General features: G+C 35.9%; 1 protein-coding gene across 2 annotated transcripts in view; it reads right to left on the bottom strand.

Moving 5' to 3' along the window:
- UGGT1 (UDP-glucose glycoprotein glucosyltransferase 1) overlaps window positions 1–23,404 on the bottom strand; it is a 120,432-nt gene that overhangs the window by 77,421 nt on the left and 19,607 nt on the right. For both annotated transcript variants that reach the window (XM_041739615.1, XM_041739614.1), the window contains exons 5-16: window positions 21,904–22,016; window positions 18,970–19,144; window positions 17,550–17,646; window positions 16,355–16,433; window positions 14,100–14,200; window positions 13,107–13,206; window positions 11,717–11,777; window positions 6,993–7,084; window positions 5,410–5,560; window positions 4,790–4,909; window positions 3,419–3,504; window positions 1,538–1,673 (exon numbers count right to left, since the gene is read on the bottom strand). In XM_041739615.1, coding sequence (XP_041595549.1) covers window positions 1,538–1,673; window positions 3,419–3,504; window positions 4,790–4,909; window positions 5,410–5,560; window positions 6,993–7,084; window positions 11,717–11,777; window positions 13,107–13,206; window positions 14,100–14,200; window positions 16,355–16,433; window positions 17,550–17,646; window positions 18,970–19,144; window positions 21,904–22,016 — 1,311 coding nt within the window. The remainder of the gene's footprint in view (window positions 1–1,537; window positions 1,674–3,418; window positions 3,505–4,789; window positions 4,910–5,409; window positions 5,561–6,992; window positions 7,085–11,716; window positions 11,778–13,106; window positions 13,207–14,099; window positions 14,201–16,354; window positions 16,434–17,549; window positions 17,647–18,969; window positions 19,145–21,903; window positions 22,017–23,404) is intronic.

The following is a 23,404-nucleotide window of genomic DNA, read 5'->3' on the forward strand; positions in this document are numbered from 1 at the left end:
CACAACTGTCTCTGTATACATACAGTTAAACACCTAGAAGGACATAAGACAACCTTCTAATAGTGTCTGCCTTTAAAGAGCAGGATTTGGGAAGGCAGAGAATGAGAAATTTTAAATCAATACACTTTAATATTATTTTTAAAAATTTTACAATCCACATACAATGTTTTTTCTTGTTGCAATTAAAGATTTTAAAAAATGAAAACTCGTATTATCCTTTCCTTCATATACACAGCTATCAGGGTGGTGGACCAACTTTAAAAAGCAGACTTTAAAACACATCCTCAGCAGCTTCTTCTGAACTTATTTCTTTCTCCCTAGTTCTATTGCTAACCGCAATTCACCATCGTCTCTCTCACAGAGATCCCGACAAGAGCTCAGAAACTATCACTGCCACCACCTTTACTCTGTTAGATCTGCCTCTATACATGCATCAGAATGTTTTTAACTGGAGTTTAACTTCTGCAAACTGGACACTCGTTGCCTGGCTGATGGCCTCGATGACTAGGTTCCCCCCACCTCAGGTCTGCTCAAGCCAAATGGACAACAGGGAATCACTACCTCTGATTTGTAGCCATTGCTCAACTGACTTCTGTTTTCCCTCCTACACTCAGTTGGGACAACTTCCCACTCCAAAACAATGCCATCCCTAGTGGAATGAGGTCGTGATGTTGCCATAGTTGGCTGTGGTTCCCACACTGCATTAACCACCTACACAGACATCTCTCCCACCAGACTGCAAAGTCTTTGAGGACGGGGAAAATTTTACTATTCTTTGTATTCCTTGCAGCTTGTAGCAGGCCTGGCAAATGGTAAGTCTTTAATAGATGTTAGCCAAATAAATAAATGAACATTTTAACTAATAAAAAAATGCCCCAGACTGAATTTCTAAATAATAAACATAACAAACATAATAAACAGCAGGCTCACATGTTTATAAATTTTTTAAAAAGTGGTGAAAATCAACTGCTTTAAAGATGGTTTTCTAATAATTACCACTAATCTGTAAGCAAAACAACTGTTACTTATAAATTTTTTATATTCAAAAATAGAAAAAAAGAAAACACCAGACTTCCTTGTTTGAACTTGAATATCTTAAGTATATTTAAAACTTAGGGCATTTCAGTTCCCAAGGCAAAAAATATAGAGAAAACAGACAATAAGAATTTATAATTTGAATATTAAATTGAATTAAAATATCATAAAGACCTTAAAGGGGATAAAAGCAAACATTTTTTTAAACAAGAAGAGAACATTACATTTACCAAAAAAAATTAGTGATTTCAAATCACCAAAAGGCAGAAGACTAAGATATATTAGTAGGGCTCCTAAGGAATCTTATCTTAGCTGAAATCACAGCAATCTATTACTAACATCAGTGAATCAGTAAAAGCAACTCCTTAAATATAAAACACAAAAGTTGAGAGAATAATTTATCAGGCTTTTTCTCTTTATAGAAACATAAAATCCTTTTAACTCATACTGTTTCTTAGAGTTAAATTAAGAAAATTATTCACCATTTTGATTGAAAACATACATGTATCAGCGTTTGGAAGGCATGATAATCATCCACTTCTTGAGCAACATAATTATATGCTCTCAGAATAGCCACTCCAGCATCTTGCATCCCATCAACATCTTCAGAGTCATTAACCACAAAGATTAAACCAATTCTGAGGGAGAAGGGGAAGGGCAAAAAGAAGAAAAAGAACTTAAAAACGCAACTGGTTAAAAGGAATGGCATGCCTGTATCCCACTCACATATTGTAACTTCCTCTACTGAAAACTTCCTCTTCTGAAAAGCACAGTTCACATCCTACTCTAACACGGTTGGCAAAGGCATTCATCACTCAAAGAAGAGAAAATCAGGTTCCCAAAGGTGGTTTAGACTTTGCAACTCTTAAGGCACACTGGTTCCACATGGTGAAATGAGGCCTTTAACAAAATGAAGGCTTTCACTATAGTTTTAAATTTATTTATTTATTTATTTATTTATTTATTTATTTATTTATTTATGATAGTCACAGAGAGAGAGAGAGGCAGAGACATAGGCAGAGGGAGAAGCAGGCTCCATGCACCGGGAGCCCAATGTGGGATTCGATCCCGGGTCTCCAGGATCGCACCCTGGGCCAAAGGCAGGCGCCGAACTGCTGTGCCACCCAGGGATCCCCTCACTATAGTTTTAGATGGGGATTTTGTTTTTAAACAAAACTTAGGGGAAGTGAACATTTTCAGAATGTGAAAATATATAAAAAGGGGGGTTATTTAACATAGGCAAGATGAAAATCATAGGTAAATGGAAAACATGAAAATCATTATATTACCTGTTGGCAAAAAGCTACAACAGAGATTAATGTTTATTACATATTAAAAGAATGATAAAAACCCTCTATTTTCTTCAAAGCTTAACTAATATCCAACTGTTCCATAAAACCTTTGTCTCGCCCAAATAACCTTTGCTTATAATCTTTGGTTTCCCTGAAATTATAAAGCTAGGACATAACCTAGCACCTGATCAAGTATCTTTAAGTGAATGAAATCACATACGGTATTTTTTCCAAGGAGGTAGGAATACAGCTTAGATACTATCCACAGCATTTAGCTCAGTGCTGGGTACAGAACACACACAACATTTGTTGACTAGCCTTTTCTTCTTCTCTATTTTCACGTTTTCTAAGAATTCAAATTTTCTGTTGACATTATTCATGAAAATATCTTAATACGCATACATAAAGCATTAAAACACAGTTCTTAAAAGGCACAGTGAAAAATCCAGCCAATCAAGTACTCTGTTGGTAGATTTGGCAACGCAAATAAAACAAGTGTGTCTGCATCTACAAAAAGCAGCATGTACACCTGGTCTTTAACAGTCTAAAGAAGCTGTTGGCAGAGCTCTTTATCTTCGCTGAAAGGGGAAATAGGCTTTGCGATGTTGACGCTTACCTAGGAAAATTCCCATCCACTGGGAAGCAAGCTGAGACTATGGTCTATTTTTACATGGGCTATTTATTAATAATTCAGTGGTGGTAAGTTTTTATTCATTGAGAATCAAATTTTCTAACTCAAAAGATACTGCTTCATACTTAAACAAAAGATACAACTGCCATTAATGATCCAACTATTTTTTTTTTTTTAAAGATTTTTTATTTATTCATGATATACACACACACAGAGAGAGAGAGAGAGGCAGAGACACAGGCAGAAGGAGAAGCAGGCTCCATGCAGGAAGCCCGATGCGGGACTCGATCTCAGGTCTCCAGGATTACACCCTGGGCCAAAGGCAGGTGCTAAACCACTGAGCCACCCAGGGATCCCCGATCCAACTATTATTTATCTAATAGCACCAGACTTGCACTTAAGAATGACAAACAAAACCTTAGCTAATTAGGTTTATAGCATACAATAATACCAGTGTTACCTTAATGGTATGTGATTACTGAGGAACATCTCAGCTGTGTTAATCAACTCTGCTGTGGTCTCATGAGGAGGATCAACTATGAAAACCTGTGAAGGGGAAAGGAAAAGGGAACACATAAAATGAAATTTATTCAAATATCACAGGGCCAATAAAAATGCTGTTACGCTTTGTACTTAAAGGTAATCTTTTCCCAGTGACTCTTGAACCACGTAAAAAAGGAGTTACACAAACAGCAGTTTCCCTCCTTAATGTTCAGAGAATATGGTACTGAAAAGCGAACTCATTTTCCATGGTGTTCTGCTAATAACATGGGAACTGTGTTCCAGATTATCAACACCCATACTTTTATGACACCTAACAAAACCCAGGTTTTATTAACTCTCTTACCTTTGAGAACAGAGATTACCTTTCTTGTGTATTCATTTCTAAGCATCTTTTAATCAAGAACTCATTCAGAATTCAATTTTTAGACCACAATAGAACTATCATGTATTAATACCTCATGATGTGCATTAAATACATTTATAATCTCATTTAATAAACATAATAAGAGAAAGAATGAAATACTGACTGGGAAGGAAAAGAAGTAATTTCAAGAGTGAGGCAAGTATAGATGATAGTTTCCCTTGCAAGCTCCGGGGAAGGTGACCTGCCCCCAATCTCTAAGAGCAAATGGTGGAAAAAGAAGAAATGAGAGGCGGAAAAGAAGGCCAACTAAAAACCTCTCCTCTCTCTAACAAGTAGGACCTCACAGAAAGATGTATTGAAATTTTAGAAATTAAGATATTAAAGGAAAAGAATAGCGGCATATTCATCTTCTGAGTAAAAATATCTTAAAAATAAAACAAAGGGTGCCTGGGCGGCACAGTCACTGAAGTGTCAGATTCTTGGTTTCAGCTCAGGTTGTGCTCTCAGGGTCTTAAGATTAAGCCCCACATCAATCTCCACACTCAGTGCAGAATCCACTTAAGATTCTCTCTCCGTCCCTCTCCCTCTGTCTCTCCCCGTTCTTGCCTGCATGCACACACATGCTCTCTCTCTCTCTCTCTCTCCCCCTAAAATAAATAAATAAATCTTTAAAAAAAACTAAAACAATACAATCTAAACTTTCAGGTTAAGGATGAGGAACATTTTTTATGACTTGATGGAGGCAGTATTGCTACTGTGACATCTCACAGCCTTACACATGATCAATACATTTTAAAACCCTTTCAGTTTGAATATGGAGGTAGAAGAACATATTTAGTGGTCATAGTGGTGGAAGAAGCAGCTACTACAGGGGAGAAATGAACAGTCTAGATTTGCCTGAAAGGCAGGGAAGAAGGCAAGGGAGAAACAGCACATTGCCAGACAATAAGGAATTTTACTCACCATGTTATGCAAGTTTTTCCTTATCTGCCGGATAACACCAGGAAAGGTGGGTCGAAGCAACTCTTGTAGACTAGAAGGCCATGAATTATATCTGCTGTCAACCTCCAAGTTGTTGATCCACTAGGATAAAAAAGCACAACATAGGGCATACACTTTAGTTACTATTAGTGAAATTACCAAAAATAACAGTAAGACTTGAAATGATTTTAAGAAGAATCACATAGGAAAGACCTCTAAATACAAAATAATCAAAGTTCTTTTAAAGAAGGATTGGCCAAAAAATACATACACAAAAATCACACAGAACTTGTATGCAAATGAGAAAATACAAACTTAGCATTCTTTTTCCCAAAAGACACTCAAGCTGAATTCTAGGGGTAAACAAAACTGTAAAAATCACTGTCGTAACCAAATTAAACATAACTTTTTGGAGGATTTAAGAGACTACTTTATCTTATATACAAAGTCCCACATAAGCAATTGTTCTAAATCACTGTTTAATGCCAATAATGTAAGTAAGGGATGGGAGAAATAACTTACTTCTCACAAAAGACAAGTGAGAAAACCATAACAAAATGCCTGGCTAGAACGCTCCTTGGACACCCCAACAGAATACCTACTGAAATAGCAGGACTCCGGATGTCTACAGCATAGTCAGCCTCAGAGGGCTGGATGTTCAGCTTCAAAACATTATGCAGAGAAAGGCCTTCTATTCCCAATCTATGCAGACCCTCCATTACCCGAGCTTCATTCCTCAATACATCAAACAGACTGGGGGAGGAAAAAAGGTATTTAGTAGAAAAAACTTTATTTAAAAAAAACCTCACCATGAAAAAATTTATCAGTTCAAACACAATGCTCTGTTCAAATAAAAAAAAAAAAACAAACAAAAAGGAGTTCTTCCCCTTGCTTCATCTTGTCAAAATATGTAGAACGAAGTAGGTAGGACTTGCTTCTTATTTATACTTATCAATGTTATCTACCACATATAAACATCTCTAAATATAAACACCCAATTTGAGGATTAAATAATCCTCACCTGAATTTTATACTGCATGTTTTTAAAAAACACTATGGTAACCTCTATTATTTCTTACAACTGCACATAAATCTACAATTATCTCATAATTTAAAATTTATCTCAAAGAATACATTACATAGATTTAACATAAATTACTACATCAGTGTCAATTTACAAAGTACACACACTTACAACCACAGTAAAAGGTATGGAGGAATTTATACCCAACGAAGAGGTTTGCTAGGAAAGGTAGAAGAGATATGGAGGAGGAAGAAGTAAGAAATCAGGATGAAGACTTTACTTTTCTTAGTTCTTTTACCTGTGTATCATCTAAAATTGTTTAAATGAGCAAAGCACTCAGTTGTAAACTCTGAAAAATTAAAGAGATATGCGTCTATTTTTTACTTAAAAAAAAAAAAAACAGATCTGGGCAATTTTTTAAAGTATCCATACCCATTTTACTAACTCTGAAAAGTAGGAGAACATAAAAGCTCAATTAAAATAATGTATAAAATATCCTATTGTGAGAGAACTCGTTCTTCTGAAGGATTAGCAATAACTTTCATTTTTACTATTATGAAGCCACAGTGTCAAGTCTGTCAATCTTAATTCTATGGACAAAAATCTGAATTCTACCTAACAATCCACACCCCTCCTTGTAAATTCATGAAGCCAACTAAGAGCAAGTTAGTCCTGAACCACATTTTAACAACACAAAAAAGAAATACTTTTTTTTTTTTTTTAAAGATTTATCCATTTGAGAGACAAAGGAGAGAGAGACAGACAGACATAGAGAGAGGGAGGGAGGGAGGGAGGGAAGAGGAGAGAGGCAAAGGGAGAAACCCAAGCATACTCCACGTGGGCCTCAATCTCACAGCCCTAAGATTACAGTCCAGAGATTACCACCTGAGCTAAAACCAATAGTCAGCTACTTAACTGTGCCACCCAAGCGTCCCTCTAGATATTCAAAGGCATCCTCTGAAGACACTTGGGCCCTCAATGTCCATTATGATAAATGACAGTATCATCATGTCCATCCCAGTCCTGAACCTACCTAAAGTGCTCTCACTGCACCTAGTAAGCCATTAGGCTTTACACATGTCACATCAAGTAAGAAAAACAATTTGAACATGTTACAAGGAGCTAACATTATGAAACATTTCCAGAGAATACTATCCATACCTGAATATATCCTGTGTATCTAAATCAATATGAAGTCCATTGATGAACAGTGCACTATCTCCAGGCTGTAATCCTAAAGTTCCCTTGAAATACTGAAATATTTAAAAAAAAAAAAAAATTGTTAAGAAGCAGCAAGAGAATGTTTAACAAAAACTTCCATATTTCTGATTTCATGTACAAATGCTGCACCCTTGTATTGTAGAAAATCCTGAAGCTGGGTTAAGATTTCCTTTTATGTACTCCCAAAGACCCTTCTTAGCATTTATTTCATGGTAATGAAACTGCTGGTTCATGAGAAATATACCTCTCCTCCCTTCTTCCTTCCAACCATGATTAATACAATGGTTTCCTATAATGTTGGGGGAAGGAGGAAGAGGGAGATTGGTTAAATAAGCCAAGCGCTGAGGGTCACTTTTCATAAAAGAGGACTTCTATTACTTTTCCCTGCTTGTGACACCAAGGTGGTAGCAGCAGTCACTAACAGCTGGGCCTTCTTGATGAACTCCAGGGATCTAATCTAAAATGGTTTCAAACACCCACAGCTCCCTTAAACCTTCAAACTAATGCACACTAAGAAACTGAGTTGCTGCCCTGAGGATAGCACCTACATGCAACCTAACTCTCCAAGACCAGGTCTACTCCCTGAGACCATGGCTGCCATGGCACACAGGTGACTGCAGTCCCTACAGCCCTTCAGACCTGCCTGACCCATCCGACACACTGCTTGGATGTCATGCTGTAGCTTCTGTTGACTTCTTTCCATTTAATTACTCTCCTTCCAAGGAAACTGAGACTACTATTCATATTCCACACCACAGGGAGTTAATCCACACAGCAAAGGGAAGAAATTACTCAGATACTAAACAGAACTCAGTTCTCGCAGTGCTAAGAGGAGGAAGACAGGGACTGCTGAACTTCCTTCATTTCTCAGTCATCAGCAAACTAAGAGAAGTAAACTTTAAGGTCCAATATTGCAATGAGTGAAGCATAAAACGATGAGGAAGCCACAGCTTTTGCTTCTTTCCCTATAAGGCTTAAACTGCCAAGTAAAATAAGGGGAAACTGGAGAGTTACATCAATTCAGAACTGGAAATTTCTTACATGGGAAAGAAAAACTCCATGTCCAGGTCCACTCACACCCAAGCCCAGTCATCCTCTGACTGTAAGAAGTACTGATTCTGAACTGATAAATACAACTCATATTTATTTCAAGATCTGAGTGCTAGTAACAGACTGAAGTTAAAGTTCATCACACTAAAGATTTAGGGTTTGTGTACATTTTTGCGTGTTTTATACTTCCATATTTTATACTTTAATACAATATGAAAAAAAAAAAGAATCCAGGAAATACTACAGTTTATGTGAGTTAGTGTTTTATTCTCTTGTGGGGGAAAAAGCCCTAAAAAAAGGTAAATAAAAATTATCAATAAGGGGATCCCTGGGTGGCGCAGTGGTTTGGCGCCTGCCTTTGGCCCAGGGCGCGATCCTGGAGACCCGGGATCGAGTCCCACATCAGGCTCCCCGTGCATGGAGCCTGCTTCTCCCTCTGCCTGTGTCTCTGCCTCTCTCTCTCTCTGTGACTATCATAAATAAATAAGTAAATTTAAAAAAAAAAAAATTATCAATAAGGTTTCTTCAATTTAGTAAACATCTGAGATAAATTTGGTTTCCTTATTCCTCCAATCTATTAGTTAATAGATATGCATATCTCATATCTCATATGCAAACATTTTAAAATTTTTAAAATTTTAAAAATCTGGAGTAAAGATATTAGACTGAACACAAGCATTTCTTTTTTTCCCTCCTGAAACTCTGTTGAAATGTCAGGGTTTTTTGTTTGTTTGTTTGTTTGTTTGTTTGTTTGTTTTTTGGGGGAAAGATTTTATTTATTCATTCATGAGAGACACAGAGAGAGGCAGAGACACAGGCAGAGGGAGAAGTAGGCTCCCTGTAAGGAGTCCAATACAGGACTTGATCCCAGGACCCCGGGATCACAACCTGAGCTGAAGGCAGATGCTCAACCACTGAACCACCCAGGCATCCCAAAATGTCAGTTTTTTAAAAAGGGACTTTTATAAAGTCATAAATCCAAAACAATAAACAGAACAAAAAAGAAAAAGGGTAATTAATTTTAGAAGGTAGAAAGGAGCTGCATGAATAGCAACTGTTTTAGCAACCCTAAGAAAGCTAAATGCCAGGCCAGTAGTGGAAACGGCCAACTAAAACCACAAGTTATTTTATGGAACTCCTTAAAAGACTCAATCAAGATCGACAGCACAAAGAACACATGTACAAGGGGGTAATAACTAAGTTAAAAAATGAGTTCTGGTGGACAGCTTTTTATAGATAAGAGCCCTCAGACTCCCCTGCTGATTTCATGCAGCGAGATGACTGCTGTCATGACTCCCTCTACTCCAGAAAAAATGGAAGCTCATTCCCTGGAAAGAGTGAAGGATAGAACCTGAAACTTGGGAAACCCAAAGAGGGGAGGGATCCCATAATGAAAACAGGGGACTGAGTATAAGTTCCCTAATGTTCTTCCTACTGGGCTTCTCCCACCCAGGCAGACAGACTTCACCCTCCAGGCAGAAGATCCTTTTCTGGAGACTGAACAGCTCAAGAAGAGAGGTTTCAGGATACTGACACTGGGGCAACCTAGGAAAGCCTACAGTCAAAAAGCCTCATCCTTAAGGCTTCCCAACAGCTCTTTACTGCCCATTCTCTTCAATAAGAGCAGATCACCACACCAAACATGTAAGGAAAGCCTCTAACACTAAAGCAAGAAACCAAGACAAAAAGAAAGTGAACTTAAGAGAAAACAGATGATGCAAGAGAGAAAAAAACATACACATGCACCACTGATAATTCAAAAGGTAAGAGAACACTATAAAAAGAATCTAAATACAATATCCCTTAGAAATTAAAGATTTGACAACTAAAGGAAAAATGTCAACCAAAGGGCTTGAATATCTTTCCCAGAAAGTTTAAAAATATAAAAGAATTGAAAATAGGGGGGAAAAACTTTTTTTAATTGGTCAAACTAGCCAAGGAGATGCAATACCTTAAAACTGAAGAATTCCAGAAAAACAAAAGAGAGAAAGCAGAAGGAATGAGACAAAGAAATAATTCAAGCAAACTTCCCAAAATTAAAGGAAATTACTTTCCAGATTTGAAGACCACTAACCACCTAACAGTACAGAGATTTTTTTTTTTTTTTAAAGGAAGAACAGTGTGAAATTTTGGATTACTAGGGCCAAAGAAAAGATCGTGAATAATTCTGGAAAAGAAAAACCAGATCTAAGTTCAGATTTCTCAATATTCACAACAGAAACCAAAATTCCAAGAAGCAAGGCCTTTCAAACTGCCACCCTTGACCACCTGAACTCAGGACTGACCTACTGAACTCAGGAAACTCCTAAAAGGTTCTACAGGCAATTTTACTGTTTAGAAACTAACAAATTGCTGGAACAGAAAAAGAAACAATTGAGGAAGATAGATGACACCCATTCAGAAAAATCAAAACGTGCTCCACATCCTCAGCTTCATTACAATGTAAATCCCTGGTTTGGGGAATATTCATCCCAAACCCTAAAGAAGGAGCCAGCTTACCCCTACTGGGACAGTCATGGCTTTGGAAATTATTCCCCACAATCTCCCTATTTATACAAATAAAGATGACCTCAGAGGCAACCCACCTGGTATGGTCTCAACCTGCCCACCAAGGAGCAGGCCCATCCTAACCTAGTAACAAAACTTCTAAATGACTTCCAATATAGAATTCTATACCCAGCCAATCTATCAATAAAAACAGAAATGGAAAATTGATTTCTCAGAGTCTGAAATTTATTTTGCACACAACTTTTCTCATGAAGAATGATGTGCTGCACCAAAATAAGGAAGTAAACCAAAAACAAAGAAGACCTGGAATCCAAGAATAGGAGATCCAACAAAAGATTGCTTTAAAGCAAGGTCTCAGGATAACTGGTATGCCCTAGACATAAAGAACCACCAGACTACAGTGGAGCAGAACAAAAATTGATAAAATTACAACATGAAAATGGAGAGACATGGAAGTGCCAATATGGATTAATGGCAGACATGGGGGTGAGGGACAGTGAAAGAAACTTAAACTTCATCCTTGTAATGGGAGGCTGAAACAAAGTTTGAAACTGGAAAACAGTACCAATTCAAACTTGCTAGAAATCTGGGGATAAATATCAAAACAATTAGCTAAGTGTTGATAGTAAATACTTCTGACAAGGGGGATAAAACAGGGAATAAATCATGTTAGGAGTATGCTGTTTATATAAACAAAGTGGTGGCACCATCTGATTTTTTTTAAGATTGTTTGTTTGAAAGAGAGAGAGAGAGAGCACATGTGAACAAGCCCAAGCGCAGAGAGGAGCAGAGGGAGAGGAACAAGCAGGACTATACAATGAGCACAGAACCCAAGACGGAGCTTGATCCCAGGACCCCTAAGATCATGATCTGAGCTGAAATCAAGAGGCAGATGCTTAAATGACTGAGGCACTCTTGTTCGAATTATATTAATATTCAACTTTGATTAAAAATTAAAAATATAAAAAAAGATTACAGAAATAAAAGACTACCATTCTTGATAAAAGGAGAGTAAAACTGTTAAATGTCACTGATGTAACTCAGATTTCCTCATTTTTAAAAATACAAAACAGAAAGGAAAATAGTGATTTTCCACTGGGTAATACCTTCTGATTCTCTTCCACTTCGCTTCTAAGTTCCAAACTCACTGCCGTTTTTGTTATTGCTCTAAAGAAATAAAAATATTAGTGTTTAGGTTAACATTTGATATAAATGTCTTCAATTTCCCTATATTTAGATATGAAAAAACACATTGCTCAATACTTTACAAAAAAACTAAATGGAAAAAAAAAAAAAAACTCATCTTTACAAATATATTTCCCCACTCAGGTGTACATAATATTTTCATTATTACAAGATATGACACCACAGAAAAGTAGCAGAAATAGCAGTATTTTAAAGCAAGGGCAGTTATTCCCAAGATCTTAAATTAAATATATGTAACTCTATTCCTATATATGAGCTCTACTGTTCACAGGCTAAAGGCTAATGTTAAATTAAGGTGACAGACTGCTCATCCTATTTGAGCACTTTTGATGGAGGTGGAATTCTACAGGTAGATCTTCAATAGCATGCTCAACTAAATGAGAATGTACCATATGATTTATAAGTCCTGTCTAAGAAATATTTCCCAAGACTAATCAAATAAACAAATTTATTTAGAAAATATCTCACATCAGAAGTCAAAACACCTGTTCAGTTACTCAAGAAAAATACTGGCAATCATTTAAGTTGTTATAGTCTCTAAAAATTTGGCTTTTAAAATTATTTACTTATGTGATGTGGAGGATCATTATACAATTGAAAGCAGTATCAAAAAGCGGCATTCAAGGGACGCTTGGGTGGCTTAGCAGTTAAGCGTCTGCCTTTGGCTCAGGGCGTGATCCCGGAGTCCTGGGATCGAGTCCCACATAGGGCTTCCTGTATGGAGTCTGCTTCTCCCTGTGCCTATGTCTCTGCCTCTCTCTCTCTCTCTATGTGTGTCTCTCATGAATAAATAAATAAAATCTTTTTTAAAAAAAAAAAAAAAAAGCTGCATTCAAAATCTTATTGTGTCATAATGAACAAGTCAGCCTCTAGAACTCATTTTCCTCACCCAGTTTGAATAAGATGATATATATGAAACTCTTCAGGAGCTTGCAGGTACATCTGCATACATCAGATTTTGTTAACTCCTCTAATCCTGAGAGGCAGGTATAATTATTTCTATTTTACTGCTGAGGAAGTAAGGTAAAAAGAGGTTGCTTATTTGCAAACATCACACAACTACCAAATGGTAGAGCCAAGGACACAAACTAGATGGGTCTCTCCAACCTCACTATATATATGGTATTGCCACCTTCCCAAAAAGCACTATCAGTAGTATGGTACTGGTAGTAAAACTTCAATTTGCTAAACATTTTCTTATTTTACTTGCCTCGTTTTGCATGTAATGTAAACATAAAGGTAATTAGATAGTGTCAAAGAAGAATGTCTCAGAGCCTTACTCTTTATTACCTGGCTTTGGTAGGAAAATTTTGACTAAGATCCTTCATAACCACCAAAGCTAATTCAATAGGAGCAGCCAAGATTCGGGCAGCAGTCTGGAAACTGAGATCTGCAACAAAGTCAAATACAATTGAAAGTGCATATTCTAATGCAAAGAGAAATAAGAAAAAAAAAATGCATTTCTTTCTCACAATTTTTTGGTAACTGAGAATGCCTGAGAATACAACCATTTCAGAGAGTACAGATGGTTTAATTTCAGTTCGTATTCACTTCATAGACCCTAGAATGTTTATTGTTGCCCTTCTTTGCTATACTTGCATAAAACACTGAAATACATACTAACACATTTACATTTAGCACAAGATAAATCTGTCCCAAATCTTTTTCCTTTTTCTGTATTTACAACATACCACAAAGTATAGCAAAAGATTTAATACAATATGTTAAAAATAATAATACGACAGATCTTTGGACCAGAAAAGCACAAATATATCCTGCCATGTTAATACTTCTTTAACATTTGACTGATACACTGTTTCAGAAATGTATATATAAAGAAACATAAAAACTAAGACAAACAAGTTTGTACTATTATACTTATGTATCTGTTTAGATAAAGATCAGGCACTCATCTACTTCTGCACAGTATCTGTCTACAAAAGGACTTTTCTGATTAATCATAATCACTCTATCTTGAAAATCTGTGTACCCTCGGAATCAGGCAAATAAATAGCATTAGGGACACTTGGGTGGCTCAGCAGTGTTGAGTGTGTCTGCCTTCAGTCGAGATCTCCGGGGTTCGGGATCAAGTCCCACATCGGGCTCCCTGCATGGGACCTGCTTCTCCCTGCCTATGTCTCTGCCTCTCTCTCTCTGTGTCTCTCATGAATAAATAAATACAATCTTTAAAAATAAAGAACACTAATTTTTAATTCTACATTTTCTTAATACCATAAAATTTAGTCAAAAAGTAAACCAGTGACTCTTCTATATGTTTATTACCTTGCAACTGCCAAACTTTTAAAGGTGCCATTTCATTGGTGCTCTCTACAAGGTGTTTTCTGAGTTCTTTCAACTGCCCCTTCAGGTCAGGGTGCAGGTCTCTGAAAGAAACATAAAATCAAGTCTTATTAATGTACCTTTTCTTTCTAAAAGCACATTTAGAAGTTGGCTCCAATTTTATCTTCATGCTTTTCTCCCCTTAGCAATTAGGAGAAAACTCCTACAATATAGGAAAAATATTAAAGCATAATTATTTTTCTTGAAAAATAAGTTAATATAGAAAATTATAATTTTAAAAACCATAAAACTTACAGATTAAAAAATGAGTCATGGGACGCCTGGGTGGCTCAGTGGTTGAGCGTCTGCCTTTGGCTCAGGGAGTGATCCCAGAGTCCTGGGATCGAGTCCCATATGGGGCTCCCTGCATGGAGCTTGCTTCACCTTCTGCCTATGTCTCTGTCTCTCTCTCTCTCTCTGTGTCTCTCATGAATAAATAAATAAAATCTTTAAAAAGAAGTATCAATACAGTAGTGATTTTCTGTGTTGGGGAGAGGGGACAGGACTGAGAGTAGGAACAAAGGGAACCTCAACTCTACCTGTAGGTGCTTTACCCTTGTTTGTTTCTTTTTTAAGTAAAAGGCATATGTTGGCATAAACTCGATTAATAGTTCTTTGGAACAGAAAAGAAAAGTACAATTACAACAATCAATTCTGGGTAGTAAGTACATGGGTATATTCTATTATTTTCCATACTAGACTGAATCTTTCTACTTTCTCAAAATAAAACTGGAAATATATCGTTGCCAGTCCCAAAATGAATTTCTTTCAGCTACATGCACATAAATCCTTTAATCATATAAAAAATACAATTTAAACTAACCAAGATAATTGGATTTCCTTTAGTTTTATCTCAAAATAGAGTACATTCTATTTAAAATTAGTAAAACAGAAGGTATCAGAGGTAGATATGTATCATTTAGATCAGACAACAGATGGTTGGTAGAGTAATTCTGTACTTTTAAGTGCTAGAAATTCAAAATTTCTTAAATGCCACATACATAAAGTAAAATATTTACTCAGATTCTTCACCTTCCAAGCAATCCATTTCCAGTCAGTTACTACAAACTTTTCTTCATGTTAAGACTATCAGAAAATGGTCCCATTACTTTAGACAGCTAAATAACCATTCTGAACACCTACATAAGAAAATCTCTTGAATACTTTACATACTACCTTTGTGCTCTAAATACATAAGATCATGATGCTATCCAGACACCAAACATAAAAAACATGAATATGAAAAGAAACTCTGAAAACCTGGGTCCAATGAAATTGGAATCTGACTGTATACTAATGAGGCTAAAACTGATGTTAAACACAAAGAAATATGCATATGCATAGGATGAACTGAACACATGCGCAGAATTCAACATGAACTGAGTCACCTCTGCTAACCTGTTCATATGATTAAGTCATTTCACTGGGCTAAATGTTAAATAAAGCTCAACTACATGAAACTGGGCCTACACATATTTCTTCACGATCCATTCCTTTACAAAAAAAAAAAAAAAAAAGACAAACAAAAACACAAAAACCAAACCCCACTGCAGCTGTCCTAATTAAGATTTCCAGATAAAGCAGAATTCAAGGCTCTAAACAATTATCACGGCATAATAGAAATAACACTTAAAATGACAACTAAGAATTTTCAGCTATAAATTTCTATGACACTTTCATAAAATGGCTATGAAATTTTCTTCAAGAAACATCTTTTGTCCCCTTTCATATAAAGCAAAGTCTAATGTATTTCAACTGAACATGTGTAAGATCTATTGCATCTTTTTTGCATTGTTTCAGGCTATTCTTAGTTTAAGTAAACAACTATAAGCTCTTTCACTTAAAATACTTTTTATTCTCTTGGGAAAAACTGGGTGAAACAATCAGATGTCTCCTATTATGTGAATCAAAAACTGGCATGTAACTTTCTGTCATCAACTGCAAGGCTCAGAAAGGAAATTAACTAAAGCCATAGGCAGGCCACCCTAATATCATTTAATAATAACATGCTACAGATGCCTGGAGATCATAAACTATACAGTTAGTGAAGTGGTAATTGCTTCATATCAGATTGCATATATACAGTATTACTGCGAGACCTGTAACTTTGGACAGTAAATAGAAAGATGATGCTTATAATGGGAGGAAGCCTAGAGCATAAAGAGAATAAGGGCATTTCCCAAAAGACTATGCCATACCTTAATTTTCCAAAGAGGAATCCTTGAACTTCATCAATGGGATCATTTTCACCAATCACTGTGGTGTTTACCTCAGTTCCTATAAAAGCACAGGCAAATACATGTCTAATTGTTCAGAAGAGAAATTAAAATGTTATTAACCTCATATAGTTTGAGTAATGTAAACCAAGTTAGAAACACCTGAAACTCTAATACTATTTAAAACACTGAATACTTCAATGAACACTTTGCAATTTTTTTTTAACAGAATAAATTTGTTTTTCAATGTATTTTGTATTCTGGATAAAGCAAAAATATATTTTCCCCTTAAACTTTGGAAAATTTTATATTTTAAAAAGCTCAAAATTAATACCTTTAAAATTATGAATAGTGGATTTTTCGGTTATCTAAACTCTGAAGACTTTGAAATTAGGGAACCTAAACCTAATATAATTATTGAGTACAGTAAGATGTACTAGATTATCCTCCATTTACCCAATCATTTTCTTCTTTAAAGTGAGTTCACAACGATTATAATAGACTGCACATAAAACTTGTGGCTGAGAGATGGCTCAAGGTAACCCCAGGGTCCTGGGATACTTCCCACAGAGAGCCTGATTCTCCCTCTGGCTATGTCTCTGCCTCTCTCTGTGTGTCTCTCATGAATTAAATAAGTAAAATCTTTAAAAAAAAAAAAAAAAAAAAAAAAAAACTAAACAAAAGCCTTGTGGCTGAAATAATGACTTCAAAACAAAACTCTAAAGTAGTACAATAGGAAGTATATTCATAAAAAACTATTCTAAATGCAGAAAATAATAAAAAACACAAAACTGTTCATTAAGTATATTATAATTTAAGATTTCACACTAGATCACAAATCAATGTCTACTTGTGAACTATGCATCATCAATAAATAACTGCTACAATTATTGAAATTTTTGTGCAAAAATACTGTGCTACACCTTCTTTACCTATATATCTTATTCTCTCCTCACAAATACTTTAGGATGCATAAACTGTTATCCACACTTTACAAAGGAAAAATTTAGGACCTATGGAATTTGCTTAACATCACCCAACTCAGAGGTAACAGAACTAGCATTCAAACACAGGTTCATCAAACTCCTAAATCTGTTATTTTACCTTCAGGAAACAAATTCCCTTTCATTCACATTTTAAAAAAAGAAAACACATCAGTCTTAATTTACAAATTCACCTTTCACCTGAGTATCATCCTTGGCCTTGTACTCAGTGCTCTTAATTGCCAATTCCACACCATAGCCAGAGAGGTAAACAGGCTCCTTCCTGGGATTCTGCAAGCAGAGTTAAGTATTCCATCATTACCATCTGGCTCTTTACATGTCACAGTGAAGGGGACGTGGAGGGTATTAACTTCACATAGATGCCACTAGGATTATGCGCTCAAAGTATACTTAAACTTCCACGAGAATTCAAGCCTCCTTTAGACTTCATTAATATCCTGCCACAAGTATGGAAATGGGAATTCTAAAGTAAAAGGAAAACCAGATGAAGGGACAGCTGACAGGGCAAAAGTAACCAAATCGTGTGAAAAAAAATGGAGAAAAGAAAAGGAAATTCCAGAACCTACACAGCAGGGTTGAAAACTGATGAGGTTTCAAACCCAGAAGTACTTTGCTGGCATCATGTGTGTTATGCGTTCATTGTTAAATGAATTTAAATGTCTTCAGGTAGGGCTTAGGCTGACCAGCTGTCACTGTCACAGGCTTACCACCATCCTGAAAGAGGATGGAGCTTTAGACATTTTAATCTTTAAAAACAGAAATAAAGTCTGGGAAGCAGGGAGAAGGAGAGCAGTTGCCAAAAACTGGGTATTTTTTTTAATCTGTTTCTGTTCATACAAATTTTCATTTAAAAATTTTACTTGGGGCGCCTGGGTGGCTGAGTGGTTGAGCATCTGCCTTCAGCTCAGGTCATGATCCCAGTGTCCTGGGATAGAGTCCCACATCAGGCTTCCCACAAAGTACCTGCTTCTCCCTCTGCTTATGTCTCTGCTTCTGTCCCTGTCTCTCATGAATAAATAAATAAAATCTTTTTTAAAGAATTTATTTTACTTGTATGGACTTACCACTCAATTTTACTGAGGTTATGACACAGAAACTTTAAAGGCTAATATGTTTACACACATATATTAGATGCTAAATGTTACAAAAGATTTTTAAAACTTAATTTTAAATCAATTTCACTTGTTTTTACCTCTCTAGAAATCCCTCCCTTTCTATCAAATGAAAACATTCCAAAATGAAGCTCAAAATTAATACCTTTAAAATTATGAAAGGAACCGAATTTAAGAATCAGTTTTTAAAAAAAAATCAGTTTCACAGCACACTGATTATACTAAGCCTAGAAAATATAAATTATATGCTACATTTTTAAATATGATATAAATCTTATTAAGCCATTTTTTAATCATAATTCTTTTCTATTTCTTCAGAAAGGCAAGCAAAAGTACCTCCTATGTGCAAATCCACGTGCACATGAAGAAAAGTAGTTCAAATTATTTTATTTTATAAAGGGGTGGTATTATTAGCTTACATGCCAAAGTCATGCTGGGCAAATTAATATTTACAGAAGTTATAAAATAAATCAATACTTACAAGTATATAATGTCTGAATACATAATTGATTTTGCCTGCATTGCTTTCTGATATAAGTTGGTGGTGGAAATTATAAAATTCCTCATAACCAATCTCAGAATAGAAAATCACCACTGGGCTTTCAAGATTAGATGAGGGGTATCTGTGATCTCCTTTGAACAATAAAGGCTTGGGTCTGAAAATAAATATCAAAAGCTTAAAATTTTGTTTCAGTTTTTATTTCAAGTCCATTTAATTAACACAGTTATATTTTTTCAGGTGTACAATATAGTGATTCAACAAATCCATATATCACCTGGTGCTCATCACAAGTGTACTCCTTAATCCCCAATACATATTTCACCCATCCTCCTACACTCCCTTAAAATTTTAAACTTAAAAAAGTACTTAAACATTAAAAACAGTACAAGATATAGCTACAGCAGCAATGATTTAAGATTTTAAGTATCTTAATACAAGAATATCAAAATCTGAAATAGTTTTGACAGTAAGAATACTGTCAAATGAGTCTTACTTATTCATGACTGAAAATATAAAAATACATGCATTATATAAATACTAACTATAAAATGCGGACTTAAGATTAATAATTGTTACCAATTCCTAAAGAAGGATGAAAGCCAGAAAAAGGATACTAAACTTTAGTAAGCTATTCTACTATATAATCATTTTTTTAGATTTATCTAAAATAAAATCTATTGACCTAAAATAGATTTATCTATTTCAAGGAGAGAGAGAAAGAAAGAGAGAACATGAGCAAGGGGTGGGGCACAGACAGGGGGAGAAAGAATCTCAAGCAGACTCCACACTGAGCTCAGTGCCCAACTCAGGGGCTCAATCCCATGACCCTCAGGTCAGGACCTGAGCTGAAATCAAGAGTCAGATGCTTAACTGACTTCATCACCCAGGCAACCCTAAATAGATTATCCTTTTATCTAAAAACATAAGTACAAATAATGTGAAAAGGCACGATGACTTTAAGCATATAACTTGCCAACCACAGCATCTCCCTCCTCTATCATTTTATTAAATGATCTTCCTACTAAATGATTTAACATTTAAGTTTCCTCCCAAATTTCAAAACTTCACCCTCAAAAACAATTCCCTAACAATGGCATCAAGATATTAAGAGATCACAGGTGCCTGGGTGGCTCAGTCAGCTGGGTGTCCAACTCTTGATTTCTGCTCAGGTCATGATCTCAGGGTTGTGAGATGGAGCTCTGTGTCAGATGTAGAGTCTGCTTGGGCTCCCACCCTCCATCCCTCCCCTCTTATTCACTCACTTTCTATCTCTCTCTCTCTCTCAAAAAAAAAAAAGATATTAATAAGTCTTATTACACAGACTTAATGATCTGCCATTCCCTCTTACAATGAACTATAATTAAACTATTTCACAGAAAGTAAAAATGTATAAATAAGGATGTTCACGATAGCCTTACCATAACAACAAAAACAAACAACGAAACAGAAAACAACTTTAAAACTATCAGTAAAAAACTACAGGACATTCTTACATAGTTATCTTGCATGTGGTAAAAATATGGAGATACACTACATACACTACTGGAAAGAAATCTCTTGTAAAAATAAACCTACATACCTGTATAAATTTATAACCACAGAAAAAAACTCCAAAATACCATGGCAAACCACTAAAAATAGTTATCACCTCTCAGAAGAGGAAACACTATCACTCTTTTCTTTACGAAGGCTTATATTATTGTTTCAAGAGTAGGGATCCCTGGGTGGCTCAGTGGTTTAGCACCTGCCTTCGGCCCAGGGCATGATCCTAGAGTCCCACATTGGGCTCCCTGCATGGAGCCTGCTTCTCCTTCTGCCTGTGTCTCTGCCTCTCTCTCTCTCTCTCATCTCTCATGAATAAATAAATAAAACCTTTAAAAAAAAAAAGTCAAAGAGTTTTTTTTTTAATCAATTAATTATGTTTGCCCCAAGGGAGCACTACTTTACCATATGAACCATTTTCGAATGTCCATTCCTTGACCTGAAGGTAGCTGGAACACACACCCCATTTTCTGGTTGTCATTCTGAGTAAAAGGCTCTCATGCCATTTAGTGAGCAGAGAACAAATGCCAGGCAGATAATCTTACTAAAGAACTACCCTGCCTAAAACGCTCTTCTGAATCAACAGAGCAACACCACAGAGAGATCACTGTTATCCTATTTATAATGCCAGTAGAGAAAAGGTACAATGCAATTATTGCCATAGCCAGACAGCAAGAGGCACGTGTTACATCTGTCCACCACAGGAAACATAACTTTAAGCAAAAAAGTCAGCCCTTTAATTACCAGTTTAAGGGATGCCTGGGTGGCTCAGTGGCTGAGCATCTGCCTTTGGCTCAGGGCGTGATCCCGGGATCAAGTCCCACATTGGGCTTCCTGCATGGAGCCTGCTTCTCCCTCTGCCTATGTCTCTGCCTCTCTCTCTCTCTGTGTCTCTCATGAATAGATAAATATTTTTTTAAATTACCAATTTAATATTCAAATTAAGCTTGCAATTATCTTTTAAATGGTCTCCTTTGCCTGAAACTAATAATACCCTGAGAAATCATTATTATTAATATAATTACTTCAGGCCCTTGCTTTAATACACCAGGTAATTCTTTACTAAGCTAATGACAACACCTATGTAATCTCTCAGTTATTACTAAATAATAAGTTATATTACATACTCTTATTATCTCCATTTCGAAATGAGATAGAAAAAGAAAGGTGAAGTAATTTACCTAAGTTTACAAAACTATTTTTAGTAATGGAGCTGGGATTCAAATCTAGTCAGTCTGGCGCCAGAATCCATACTCTAAGCAACTGTACCTACAGACCACAAAACCCATCAGAAAAATCCAATGATGGATTTGATATAGAAGAAAGCATAATGCAATGCATGACATTTACACAAAGAAACACACAATCTACCTTTCAGATGCCGTGAGGAGAAGAGTCTCAAGGGTATCAAAATCACACGTCTTCTTTCCATGCACAGAGAAAAATGAGTTACATTCTTCTGGTGGAGGTTCATCAGCTGCTATCTGCCATTTAAGACACAAGACATGCTTGCAATGATTTTTAACCAAAGAAGAGTAAGGACGTGACTACTCTAAATAGGTAATCAGATGGCAATAAAATAACATCAATAAAAACAAAAATTAACATCTACTGAACCCCCATGATGTGACAGGATTTAAGGGTTTTTATGTTTCCTACATATTATTTCACCTAGCTACTCCCAATATCACCCCAAGAGGTAGATGTTAATATCGCCAAAAGAGAATTTTTAAATTCTATCTCCAGAAAATAATAAAAGATGTCCAGGGACACAGTATGTACCTTGAAGAAAACTAACCTTACAAATGTCAACTTCAAGCATCAAAGTGCAACTACACAGTTCTTATTAAGTGTATTAGGCCCATATAATAAGTATAAAATGCAAATTAACTTGAATCCCCTCTCTGAAACAGGAAGATGACATAGAATCTAAAAAAGTAACTGGATTGGGATGCCTGGGTGGTTCAGCTGGTTTAAGTATCTGCCTTCAGCTCAGGGTTATGATCTCAGGGTTCAGGGATCAAGCCCATCAGGCTCTGCTTGGCTAGAAGCCTGCTTCTCCCTCTCCCTGCCACTATCCCATTTGTGTGCACGCTCTCTCGCTCTCTCTCTCTCTCTCAAATAAATAGATAAAATCTTTTAAATAAATAAGTAACCTGGATCTAAAAAGGAATGTAGACAAAAGGTAAAATTATCTACAAAGCATAGTAAGATATTTCAGGGAAAGGTTGAATGAGACATAAGTTTATTTTAAGTGAATATGCATAAATGCCAATGCATGAGATGAGTCAAGCTGCAACTTTCTAATGAGAGGCACGGTGAGAAGAGTGAGTACAATGAGATGGGAAAACAAAGGATATAATGACAAGCAATGTTGTGTGCATTGATGTCATTTACGTAATACAATAATATTAAGATGTCCTTTTCTATTAATTATAAATTTAAGAGAAATAATCCAGAGATATAGAAATGGAAAGCTTGCCATGAAAAACTGACATGAAATCTTTTCATTACAGTCTTGATTTTTTTATGAGTTATAAAACTTACAAAGACAAAGAAAAGAATAGTATGAAAAACCCCCCTGTATCCAGGACCCAGCTTCAGTATTATCAACTCATGGCCAATTTTACTTCATCCACCTTCCTGCCACACTCCCATGGATGGATCACTTTGACAAGATCCCAAATAACATTTCATTTGTAATGTTCAGTTTATCTCAATAAAAGTTTTTTTTAAATACCTCATTATCACACTTTTAAAAAGGAATAAAATTCTGCATAGATGGCAACTGGCAATAGTTTTTCAATTTTCCCAAGCTCCCTCATTAAAACAGAGCAACTAGATAGTCAACGGATCACATTATGACAAAATG

Source organism: Vulpes lagopus, chromosome 24 (assembly GCF_018345385.1).
Source record: "Vulpes lagopus strain Blue_001 chromosome 24, ASM1834538v1, whole genome shotgun sequence".
Lineage (NCBI taxonomy): Eukaryota > Metazoa > Chordata > Mammalia > Carnivora > Canidae > Vulpes > Vulpes lagopus.